This window comes from Macrobrachium rosenbergii, chromosome 28 (assembly GCF_040412425.1).
Source record: "Macrobrachium rosenbergii isolate ZJJX-2024 chromosome 28, ASM4041242v1, whole genome shotgun sequence".
Lineage (NCBI taxonomy): Eukaryota > Metazoa > Arthropoda > Malacostraca > Decapoda > Palaemonidae > Macrobrachium > Macrobrachium rosenbergii.
In genome coordinates, this window is record NC_089768.1 from 31,872,258 (window position 1) to 31,885,872 (window position 13,615).

At 38.5% G+C, this 13,615-nt stretch overlaps 1 protein-coding gene across 1 annotated transcript; it reads left to right on the plus strand.

Annotated features, from left to right (window-relative positions):
• Positions 1-2,112: 2,112 nt before the first annotated feature.
• On the plus strand, positions 2,113-11,712 carry LOC136853957 (organic anion transporter 3-like). Its single transcript, XM_067129855.1, has 6 exons — positions 2,113-2,135; positions 2,910-3,082; positions 3,740-3,908; positions 7,725-8,050; positions 8,846-9,030; positions 11,521-11,712. Exons 1-6 carry the CDS (start codon positions 2,113-2,115, stop codon positions 11,710-11,712), a joined length of 1,068 nt encoding a protein of 355 aa, XP_066985956.1.
• The last annotated feature ends 1,903 nt before the right edge of the window (positions 11,713-13,615 follow it).

The window sequence follows — 13,615 nt, forward strand, 5'->3', positions numbered from 1 at the left end:
AACGTTCCAATTAGATGAGCAAGGTGGAGTAGCTGGGGTCTCCGAGCTCGAAGACTTGCTAGAAATAGTTAACCCTTATGGATGGTGGAACATAACATCATTAGCATTTGGCTGTATGGGTAAATATTCCTCTACATCAAGTTTCTTTCATTTGGTTCTTTCGAAACTTACTCAGATTTAACTCAACCAAAGCATGGAAATATTGTTTCAGTTGTTGCATGATTTCTTTACTTTATAGATGATTTCCCTTTGGAGCCCTCTTGGGTTCAAGTCTGCTGACTCTGTCCTTCAGGGTTTTCAGATGAAGATATAAAGAAAGTAAGAAAGAGCATCTGCCATTATTCTCCTGACAGAATCTTTCACATTTCTTTCAGCCTTTTTCCTACTGCCACTTCAGACAGTCACCTACCAGTTCCTAGGCGAAACACCCGAGCACTGGTGCCACGTTGCGCTACTGACAGAGGCCAACTGGACACAGCAACAGATCAGAGCTCTCGCCATTCCTCTGTCAAGGTCAGTAAAAATTCTTTCTTGACCATTGCCTCTGCAGCCAGAGACCTACTCTTGCATACAACTGCCCAATCTTCTTCTGCTGATCCGTCATTTATCACGTACTATTTGAACTCTGTCTCGAATTGCTCTCCATCTCTCTCTCATCGGTCAGCTCTAGACTTAATGTCATTTCCTGAATTGTTCCTATCCGATGCTTCGTGGATTTTGTTAGAAACTAATGTGATTTGATCTCATCTTTCTGTCACTATGTTAAGTGTTCAAGTTGCTTCATATTTGTCTGCAGGTAATTGATTCAATGACATGAGGCATTCAAGTAGCAACACTTTTAATATGACTGAAAAAACTATATCCCTTTTGTAGTCTGCTTCCCTCGCATTATGTTCACTGTATATTATTTTTAGTTTCTCCACTGATAAATCTTTGGAATAATTCCTTGGCCTCTGTTTTCCAAGATTCATTAGCCTTCTATTTGGGTGATGTCCATTTCCATTCCTTTCTTTCCTGGCTTCCATCCACTCGGAAGTCGTTTGGATAATAAGTCATTCATACGTTAGCCTTTGTTAACAATAGTGCTATATTTATCATGAGGAAATTGTTTTTCGTTTCAATTCCTACAAGAATGTGGAAGTTATCTTTAAGTCTGATTTTCCTTTTCACAGCAACGACACAGACGAGAAAAACTGCAAATTCTACAACTACAACTACACAAAAGCTGTCGAACTCGGCTATGAAGCCGCCATGGAAAACCGGGATTCGATCTTCATCGGGGATGGAAGCCCCATTTACTGTCAGTCTCGAGACTTCAACGTCAGCCATTACAGCCTGACGCTCGTCGCCGAGGTAAGGTGGCTTAAAAGAATTACGCTGTGAGCAACATTATTCAGCTTTTACCGGTACCTTTCTTGACACCATTATTACAAATGGTACTAAGGGCATCATTACTAGTATTCGTACTAAGGACAGCATTAGATGTACTAATGAAAGTAGTATTGCTTTTCCTTGACAAGTTATTTCGGCAAATGTGTTTTATTTTCATACTACAATCTATAGTTAGAAGCTTTCATGTCGTCTGAAGGTCATAAGTCCTCTAAAAATATCTGTAGAGTTCACCTTCGTATTAGGTTATAAATATTACTTGAGATGAATTTATTTGATACATAAGTACATGTGTGCACGCTTTTAGTTCTGTGTTTATAGAGTCGATGTGTATCTCCAGCATGGAAGAATGAGGGACAACGAATAATGATGTATGTTACAACTCTCTGCACTTTGTGAATGTTTACAGTATGTGTAGTTTTTGATTTATCCTTTGCCTAGCCTGAGTCAGTGAGGCCTCTGCGTGTGACATAACCGACCTTTTTTCCTTTCACTCCCGGGGTGATTCAAAGGAAAACTGCCACCTTTCGTACCTCGCTTTATCCCTCTTCTCAGCTGCAGACCATAAATCACAAGGGAGCCAGTAGGCCCCACGGTCTCTTTACAAACCTCAATTCATGCTACAGGCAAGGCTTACAAATCAATAAATACAACAAATTAGTTTCAACAGCAGAATGGTAAACAAAACATAAAAAAGGGGGTAAATACGACAAGGCACAGGCAATGGGGAAAAAATGTGATCACAGGTAAAAGGGGAAACTCTATCAATAGTTTTACAATACAAATCCCTGTTACAATACATATACACACCCTATAGTCATCACATAAGAAAGTTTTAAACAAGTATACAGTATGTGTGCTTCTTATAAGTGTAGATTTTAAGAAATATCTAGAAAATATTCTAACCCAATGTAAACACAGTGTGGGGAGCGTTCTCTATGGACAACAAGCAAAGTACCTTTAAAGGCCACCACTAATGCTCAGTTATACCTGGGCAGTTATGACTGCACAGTCGGCCTGTGCAGGCTAAACTGAACCCATTAACGTTCAGTTTTGCCTGCACAGTTATGTGCAGGTATAATTGAACGTTAGTGGTGGATTTAGCAGTATGCAAATGAAAAGTTGAAAAACCAAATCAGCGCCACTTCAGAATTTTCTATTCACAATGCGACAAACTTATTTAGCCTTCAGTTGTATACAATACAAAATTATAACAAATCTCTAAAACTCTGGAAGATTTGTAACTTTATAAATGAATAATCCTCCATTTCCAGCTATTTAACAGTACTTCTTTATCATCTTTCAGTGGGATCTGGTATGCGAGAACAGAGCTCTCTACTCAACGACTCAGTCTGCAGCCCAGTTTGGGGTCCTCCTTGGAGATCTGATATTTCCATACTTCATGGCTAAGTGAGAACTATTAAATCATAAACATGAATGAAATAACAGCTTAAATGGTTGAAATGTTAGAGATGTTCTTACTTGCTTTCTGCACTTGCATCTATCTTGTGTTATTGCAGGTACGGCCGTAGACCTGTCATACTTGTCTGCTCAGCCCTGAGTTTTGTGTGTGCCTTGGGAGCAGCGTTTTCTCCGCTGTATTCCCTTTATGTTTTCCTCAGAGTTGCAGTTGCTTTCTTCAGCATTGGCTATTACACAGGATGCTTCGTGTACAGTAAGTTCAGAGTGACAAGTGAGTTTAGCCTAGGCCTATAGAGGAGTGGACAATAGGCCTAGGAAAAGGGTGTGGCTTAACCAAAAAGAAAAAGGAGGGTTAGGAAAATCAAAGTGAAACTGAATGCAGTTTGTATCTATCTATATATTTTCTGTTGTAACAACAATAGTCTACAATTAAACTTCATGTTTAGATTTACTGTCTTCTAATCTGTGCCCAGTATATAATAGTAATAATAATAATGTTGCCAGTATTGGCTACTTTAAAGAAAGTTTTGGAAAAAAATACCAGAGACTGGCACCACCTACAATTTTATTATTGATGATCTCTAATGATTGTATGAACGGTCCGAGTACTTTTGGCGCAGTTGTTTCCAGTCTTTGTAGGAGGGTAGTAAACTGTAGGCATTAATTAAAGTTCTTTACAGCATCCATTCAGCCTCTAGCTGCAACCCCTTTCATTCCTTTTACTGTATCTCTGTTCATACTGACTTTCTTCCACCTTACTTTTCACCCTCTTATATCAATTGTTTCATAGTGCAACTGTGATGTTTTCCTCCCATTACACCTTTAAAACGAATTTTACTTATTTTTCCCTTTCTGCACTGAATGGCCTCATAGGTTCCAATGCTTGGCCTGTGGCCTAAATTTTATATTCCATTCCAATGCTTTCCAGCAATGGAGATATGTTCTCACAGACAGCGATCAGTGGTAGGAAGCATCGGTGGTGTCCCATGGTCATTGGGATTTTTGGTAGTGCCTGGCATCGCCTATCTAGTCAGACCTTGGCGATGGATGCAGGTGGCTTACTCGGCCCCTATGCTTCTGCTCGTTTCGTTTTACTGGTGAGACATGTGCATTCAGTGTTTGGCATCAAGAAATTTAATGACTCCTTATTTTCTCTGTTTACCATTGACATCCTTGACACCTGAAGCCATTTTCAGTATTTAGAGGCTTAATGGTTCTTTGCTCATGGTAGATTTACAAACTTTTAGAATCTATAGATGATTCCGAAATTTAAATCTAATAATGTAGTTTACATTTTCAGTTTTTAATTCGAAGCTTATACTAATCTTATGGATCTTGTGCTAAAAAAAAAGCCATTGTACCTGACTGACTAAAAAGATCAACATAAATGGTCGTCAGTGAATGCACAGTAGAGTTATGGTAATGAAAAGAATTTTTTTCTAAATTTGTCTGGAATAAGCCAAATGTTCCATTCACAGGGTCATAGTGGAATCACCACGCTGGCTGATATCTCAAGGTCAATACAAAGAAGCCGAGAAGATATTCTCAAGGGTTGCCAGAATAAACGGTCGTGCCTTTCCGCCCTCAAAGGCTGTCATCATTTCCATGAAGACGATTGCCCCTCCAGTAAGATTTTCATCTATTTCAGACTGAAGATTACTACTGCAGCCTGGTTCCTGCCAGTCACCGACCTGAATATTCACCGCCTTTTGTTTATGTTTATGTCTTTTGTTGATGTTTTTGGTATTTACTGTTTTTTTATTTATGTACTTCACTGCAATCCCGTAGGGGCTGGTACTAAACATGGCGCCCATTTTGCATGCAAACTGGTAGTTACTGAACCAGAGGGGCTTGGCGATAGGCTTCAGTTTTACCTCTGTTTCTTTTGGTTTAATAATTGAAGAGAGAAATAAAAATTATGGAATGAAAGCTAACATCCTGGGAATTTTTAAGAGGCACTGACACTGTCTTATTTTGAAGTACTTCCTTCAAGTGTCGTAGAATCAATAACATCGTTTCAAGTGCTCTAAGTGTCCTTTTTCTTATACAGACCTGAAGAAATAACGTAATTTCTATTTTCCCTTCTGGAAATGACTTTGCTCTAGATATATATCATAGGTAGACCAAATAGAAAATATCGTAGTCATAGCTGTATTTTACATTTTCTGTGAGAATAATTATTGATTGGAAAGGAATTTTATGTAGGACTGTTATCATCTAACTTGTCTGTTGCTAATTATTATATAAATAATCGTTCAGTCATCCGGATTGATAGAACCAAGGGTCTGTCGGATAATTGCGAAATCCGAATAAAGGTGAGTAAAAAAAATCTAGGTATGATCAAGGACAACTGTACCCTTCCTCACCTAGCCTTGTTAGTACCACATAACTGTAAATATGCACTATCAACAATTAAACAAGAAATATACTAAAGTACAAGGGCATCGCTCCATCAAACAACTTTAACTGTTTCCCTGGTCTTAATTCCCTTCAGCAAAACTAAAGGAATAAAACATGTTCATCACTTTGCCTTATGCACACAATTAATCCTATTCACTGGTGGTCAACAAATGAAACGTTGTTTTTAAAAATGTTAAATACAAAAATTTTTTTTCAAATTCAAAAGTTATAATTAGAATTCACAATCTGAAAAAATTTATTATTACTTGTGAACAACACAAAATCTAATTAATTCTTGAATTAAATTATTAAACAAAACTAAATATCAAAACTTTAATTTATCAAGAAATTAAATTAATCTAATAAAATTTAAACTATCGAGAATTACTCAGGATTTGAAAAGAAAATCTTAGTAAATGAAAATTAAATCAAGTATGCAATGTTAAATTATCAATATATTTAAAATACTAAGTAAATAAATGTTCAATCACCAATCTATAAAATGTGAAAAATTAAGAGATTGCAAACACAATGACACACAAAAATACACATAAATTTACCAATAATAATTTCACTAAGGCAAAATTCTCTCAATATACCTTATTATATCATGGTAATAATAAGCAAATTTCACTTTACCTTACACAAGCTTGTGAAAACTTTTGCAAAATCACCTGAAATGCAGCTGCTTTAAATTCACAAAACACATTTCTGATAGGTGCCGTTACAAATACACACTTTTCCTATATTCAGATCTCAAAAGCTAAGATTAATACCAGTGACCACACAAATATTTTATGTTAATAGCTTCTCTGTTTTGAAGAGAGAGAGAGAGAGAGAGAGAGAGAGAGAGAGAGAGAGAGAGAACCAACAAGAACTGTCTCTGAAAGCTGAATGAACAAACTTTAGGATTCCAGTAGGAAATGAAACAATTAGATGACGTCATTATTAAGGCATTTTGAGAACAAGATATGAGAGAAAGTTCTAGAAAAAGGAAGAGGACGTCACTTCTTGCAAAACATTTTGAACGCAATCAGGACAATACATGTAATATTGCGAAATCATTCATCTTTTTCTAGTATGAGACAAAATCTTAACTGTTATCCCAACCTCTCAATGCGTAACCCAAAACAAAGCTCTCGCTTATCCTAACTGGTGACAAATGAATCTAAACACAACATCTGGTCTAACACTCAAATCTCTCTCTCCCGCTACTACACTAATATCAAGAAAGATACTACTAATTAAAAATTATGTTAAGTTATCTAAATCATTAACTCTTTTGAAATCTGACATTATACTACATATGATATTTCAACAACTATTATCATTACACATAACACATGATAAATAGAGAGTAAATACATCAAAACTATGGAAAGATATATATTTTGCAAGGCAATATCATGAAAGAATATATATATATATATATATATATATATATATATATATATATATATATATATATATATATATATATATATATATATATATGCATAATGTGTGTGTGTTTCTGTGTGTATGTACGTGTATCTTGCTTTTCCAGAGTGAATCTAAAAGTGAAGAGGCCATATCTCGACGAATCATCAGATATCTCAAGGAATATTTCGCCCTGTTACTGAGGCAAGAGCACAGAGTGAAGATTTTAATTAGCTGGTTCTGCTGGTACACTGTTGCTTTGGTGTACTATGGCATCTCCTTGAACTCAGACAACCTTAGGTAAGGATTCAACAACTTTTGATACCTGAACAAGCTTAAGGAGAAATAGAACGTGCTGGGGAGCCATTTCAAAGCCAAATCACATCTACTATTACTACTACTAATACTTGACTCCAGTAAAGCCAGAGATGATTAGAAGCTTATCAGTAATTTTTTAACTTTGTCTTTACTTTTCGTATTACTGATTTTCTATATATTTCAAGAGTTTTTTCTATAGATTATTTGCTTTCCTACAAAATGTGACTTCATTACCATGCTTTACTCACACTTTATAAAATACTAGAATATGCTGAGTACTTTCATTTCTCATTCAGTTCTCCTCTAATTAGACAGGACATAATGAGCAATTTTCACACTGTTATCCACTTTTTTGCTTTACGATAAAATGAAGAATTTTCCACGCATTACCCACTTTTCTGCCTTTGTAAAATATCCAAAGCAGTTTTCAGGTTTTATATTTCCCTGTAGAAGGCTGTTCTGTCAGTGTACTTCTCGCGATGCACTTTAGCCATTAATTAAGATTCTTTGCAGCGTCCCTTCGGCCTTTCCTGCAATCCTTTTCATTCCTTTGACTATACCTCAGTTCATATTCTCTCTCTTCCTTTGGCCTAAATTTTATATTCCATGTATATTCCATTCAGGTTTTATTTTCTGCTTTGAAAAAATAAGTATTTTTTCATATCTTTTCAATTCTACAATGCTAAAAATTCACGTATCATTTCCACGTGTCCTTCACATTTCCACTTCATTAAAAATCCTTGATAATTGTCATGACTTCTTTCTCCGCCTTCCAGCACCGACCCTTACCTGTACGTGGCCTTTGGAAGCTTAGTCGAGGTTCCTGGTTACCTAATTTCATGGGTCTTGATAGTCTACACCGGCAGGAGAATCAGCTTGGCCATTTGTTTCTGGGCGTCCGGCGTGGCTATCTGCATCTTGGCTATCCTTGTAGCCTCTATGGATGAAGGTATTTGGGCTATCTGCATCTTGGCTATCCTTGTAGCCTCTATGGATGAAGGTATTTGGGCTATCTGCATCTTGGCTATCCTTGTAGCCTCTATGGATGAAGGTATTTGGGCTATCTGCATCTTGGCTATCCTTGTAGCCTCTATGGATGAAGGTATTTGGGAACAAACTATTAATTTGATTCTTTGCAAAGAATTATCCTTGAAGCCTCTTTGGATGAACTGGTATTTGTTAACAAACTACTAATCTGGTTCTTTGCAAAGAATTACAGTGAATCTTTGTGATAACTACTGACAGATTTGTTAAAGGTCGACTAATACTTCTGAAATTGGTACATGGCAGAAATGTTCTGAGTCTGAAGTATGATAGGTTGAATGATATAATCACAATGAGCTCCACTTTTGATACCACTGTAGTCATTACATAAGGTCCTTTGCAGCGTCCCTTAGGCCCCTGGGTGCAACCCCTTTCATTCCTTTTACTGTCCCTCCCTTCGTATTCTCTTCCATCTTGTTTTCCACCCTCTTCTAACAATTGATTCATAGTGCAACTGCTTTGAGGTTTTCCTCCTGTTACACCTTTCAGACCTTTTTCTGTCAATTTCCGTTTCAGCGCTGAATGACCTCATAGGTCTCAGCCCTTGTCCTCTGGCATAAATTCTATATTCCATTCTATTCCACTTTCAAAGCGTTAGATAGTCACTAAATGATTTATGAAAGTAATCATCTGTTAGTTTTGCAGTGCAAATGAGACCTTCCAGTTTACTAATAACATTCGTAATCAATACAGTTCCTTTCCATTTACCAATGATATCCGGAATTAATTAGAGTGCCATTGGGTTTGTCAGTGACATCCGTAATTAATTACAGTGCCTTCCGATTTGCTGATAATGTTTGCAACTAACTACAGTGTCTTTCTACCTGCCAGTAACATCCATAATTAATTACAGTGCCTTTTGGCTTGCTGATGACGTTTGCGATGACGGGAAAGATCACCATCTCAACCGCCTTCGTCATCTGCTACTTGTACACGGCAGAGCTTTTCCCAACTCGGTACCGGTCGCTGGCAGTTGGGCAGTCTAGCACCATTGGTTGCATAGGGAGCATGATGTCGCCATACATTAACGATATTTTGGTGAGTCCGATCTTCATATTTGTGTCTTCATACTGCAGAATTGCATTTGAAAAGCAACTGTCAGGGAGGATTGCCTTGCCTTGCGTGAGAATTGACTTTCAATGAATTTCCTAGTCAAAAAATGTGCATTCCAGGGTGTGTGTTTGTTGTGTTATCCTTATCATTAAAGGTTGGGATGAAGGAAATACCGATATATCAAAAGTAGGTTCTTAATGTCTAGTGGAGTTAACAAATTCACAAAAGTGCAAATTATGTGCTTACAAGGGAAACAGAGCGGTCCCATACTGGCGAAACATTACTTCCAGACGAATGAGGTTTGGTCATTACATACTGTACGTGATACATATAGGAATGACATACATTTGATACATTAGGGAGGTATATACATGAACATGAAATATGAGAGAACATAATACATACATGTAAAGGTTCACAACATACTGGATACATCATATTGAATGTGTCTTTCATGTACCTACACCTCCATCCCCCCCCCTCACTTTCGTAGTACACTCTCGAGCAGACTCTTTTTCTGTGAGCCTTTGAGAACGACGTGGGGAGATTGGGGAAATATCAACTAAGGACTGCTTTTCTTGGTCCAAGCAAGGGGCCACAGGGGAAAGAGGGGATGGGTCAACACTAAGAGGTGGCACTGGGCGAAGGAAACGACGGTTTCGCCACCATACACAACCACTAGGGAAACGAATCTCGTAGTCCCTTGATCTGCTGAAACTCATGACCACCCCAACCTTGTCCCAGCAGTGAGAAGCTGGGTCTTGGATTCGAACATGTTGTATGACTAAATCTCCTTCATCAGAGTACATGAAGAAGACTAATCTTTAATTTGGGGCCAATAGTCAACCTGGGTAGGGGTGGGCATGCTGATTGTACCGGGTGTTAATCTGCTCAGCACGGGCGGCAGCACGGCGGTCACAGTCCTCAGCCTTGACCTGCCACTCCTTTGAAAAGGATTCTGGGTGTGCAGGGATGCATGACCTAAGAGGTCGGCCATACAGGATCTAGAAGGGGGAGCAGCCTGCGAAATTGGGAGTAATGCAGAGCTCTAAGAGACCTCGATCAAACTCTTCACAATCAGTGTTGCTGGAGGATACTGTTGTTAGGATAAGATGCTTGATTGACTTCACAGCAGCCTCGGCATGACCATTTGATTGTGGATAACGTGGGGAAGTCACCACATGTTGAACTCCCCATCGCTCCATGAAGTCCTGGAACTCGTTGCTGGTGAACTGTGGTCCTCCATGTCTTGAGGAGGAGAGGGACACCAACTTCCCAGAAGTAGTGACAGAAGATCCTGATTGTATTAGAAGTGGTAGTATCACCTTTGCATGGGACAACAACAAACCACCCTGAGAGTCGGTCAACTATGATGAAGAAGACTTTTTCTGTGACAATAAAGAAATCTGCTACACTCAAAGGGCCTAGAGGGGTCGTCATCACTCATCAATGGTTCCTGCTGCTGGGTTGGCTGCAATATCTGGCATGACTCACAAGCTCCAATTGTGTTGACAGTGAGGGTGAAGGAGTGGTGGATGGGGGAGGAGGGCTGTGACGTCCTGGCGAACTCCTCTCCCATGGTGTTCCTACTGTGTGCATAAGCTCCCACACTACTGGCTTCTAGCAACCCCTGGTCTGCAGTCTCTTCTGGCAGACCTAGAAAGTCTTTTTGCCCATCCATTGCATGTAATATATATGCAATGAATGACACATATTAGAATAATAAAAAGATTCCTCTTTTTAAAATAACAGTTTAAATAATATAATTTACTGGATCAGCGAGTAAGTGTGTGCATTACGTATGTGTGTCTGCTCTGCTGGGGCTCAGCGTTACCTAGAAACAATTGAGGGGACAGGATGTATTGATATGCGCTCTCACTTAGGGCAGCAGCAAGGGTTTTGCATGTCACAATCCTATCTAAAATGCACGAAAGCCAAAAAGGGACACTAGAACGACATGACATGGCACTTTGCACAACACTTCACTCTTGAACCACTGATCACTGTACACTTAAAGCACAATAAAAATCTGGGTGGAGGCGGGAAACAGCACAGACAACAGCATCGCTGATTAATGGCGCCGGAAGCCAAGCACTTGCAGAAAATCCTCTTGAATAAAAAACTTCACTGACACTTCAGTTCACTGCACCATGTGTGTGTTCAGTGTGTTATCCTTATCACTAAAGTTTGGGGATGAAGGAAACACCAAAATATCAAAAGTAGGTTCTTAATGTCTAGTGGAGTTAACAAATTCTCAGAGGTTCAGATTATATGCTTACAAGGGAAACAGAGCAGTCCCGTACTGGTGAAACATTACTGCCAGATGGCCGAGGTTTGGTTATTACATATCGTTCATGATACATGTATGAATGACATATATTTGATACATTAGGGAGGTATATGCATGAACATGAAATATGAGAGAACATAACACATACATATAAAGGTTCATACATCTTTCATGTACCTACACAGGGTATGGTGATCACCTGGGCGCCTTCGGCGCTGTTCGCCATGACCTTGGCCCTGTCGGCAATCCTGTGCCTGCTCCTGCCGGAGACAAGAGAATCCATCACTGAGGAGCAGCATTGTCCCCAAGGACGAAAGAAGAATAATAAGAAGAAGAAGAAGGAGGAGGAGGAGGAGGAGGCCATCCAGAGAATGTAAAACAGAGAACGGAAAGGAAAATCTGTAAACAAAGGGTTTCAGGAAGCCTAAATGAAAATAAATGTCATGTATGGAATTGTTACTTTTCTTGCAGGCTGGAATGATCATCTCTTATTGTATGACTGGGTAAGCGATGCTTGTAGATAGTATTGTCAATTGCAACAGGAGTCAGCAACTTAAAATATCATTATGACTGACATAAGGATAGGTAAGTTTTTCATCTACTCATGAATTTTATTTTCAGTCTTTGTGATGACTAAGAATAGAGTCATAATTGTACACTGTCTCTTTGTAAAGATGTTACTTATATCGACAACTAAATTGGCATCTCTAAATACTTATGAGGTGCCATTTTCACCCGTAGGTAGATAAAAACCTCACTGGACATACATTCTTTAAACATTCTCGTACAAGAAATGTCCCTTTTTCAAGTGCCGAGATCTTGGTACTCTCTCCATCAAAGTTGATAATATGAAACAAGAGACATTCCGAATACAGGGACACACTCTATGCGTATTTCCAAAATCAATGTATTTCAGAGCTTTTGGCCAGAGAGCTTGGTCAGTCAAGTTTAAAACTTCTGTTTGCATTATTTCTTAATCTGAAATGAATTGGCTTCAATTCCTGTGCGGCAAGAGGCATCCAGCTTTTGGTAGTTTTGAGTTAAGCTAAAAAAAAAAATAATGTTTAATGTTATTACGCACTTCGTTTCAGTAAGAATCAGCTTACAAAATTAGGCTTATTTCAGGTCTGGCCTAGATAAGTACATCTATTGCTCATCCCATTGATATCTGAATTGAAAAATTTCTGTTGGTTACTTTTAGAACAATATATATATATATATATATATATATACATATATATATGTATATATATATATATATATATATATATATATATATATACTTATATACATATATGTATGTATATATATATATATATATATATATATGTGTGTATATATTATATTCATATATATATATATATATATATATATTTATCTTCTTTCTCTGCATCTTTTCCCATTCCCATAGATTTCTGACAGCTCTCCTCCACCTAGCCCTGTCAAACACATCGTCCTCTGACAATTATTTGTCTCTGGGATCATCTTTAACTGCATCCATCCACCTTCGCTTCTTCGGTCTTCCTCTTGCTCTCCCACCAGGCACCCCCATCTGCATCACTCTCCTCCCTCCCTACATATGTCTCATCCTTTCTCATCACATGGCCATACCACTGCAGTCTTCTTTCCTGGGCCTTCTTTGGTAGTTCTACGACTTTAGCAGTTCCTCTTATTCTTTCATTTTGATCCTGTCCACTGGTCTCACTACTGTCTTATACACTCTTCCTTTAACCTTTACGTTGACTCTGCGGTCGCACAAGACACTTGATGTCTTTCTCCAATTTTTCCATCCAGCCTCCACTCTGTGTGTTATTTCTACATCCAGATTTCCATCATCAGCCACTGTTGAACCAAGATACCTAAATTTTTCTGCTCGGTTCAACATTGTCCCTTCCATACTAATCTCGGAGTCTTGACTTTCATTAAAACTTAGGTATTCAGTCTTCTTCCTACTGATCTTAAACCCTCTGTCTTCCAGTACCTTCCTCCATTGCTCTAGTTTTGACTCCACTACCCGTCTGTTGGTGCTGCATAACACGATGCCATCAGCAAACAGCATGCACCAGGGGGGATTGATCTCTTATTCCATGCGATAGCACATCCATTATCAGGTCAAAAAGATATGGACTTAAAGCAGATCCCTGATGTAAACCAACTCACTGGTATCCATTCAGTTAACCCAACACTGCTTCTAACCTGCGTTTTTGCTTCTTTATACATATCTTGGACCAACCTCACATAATTCTCCAGTGTTCGCTTTACTCGCATACACCTCCAAAC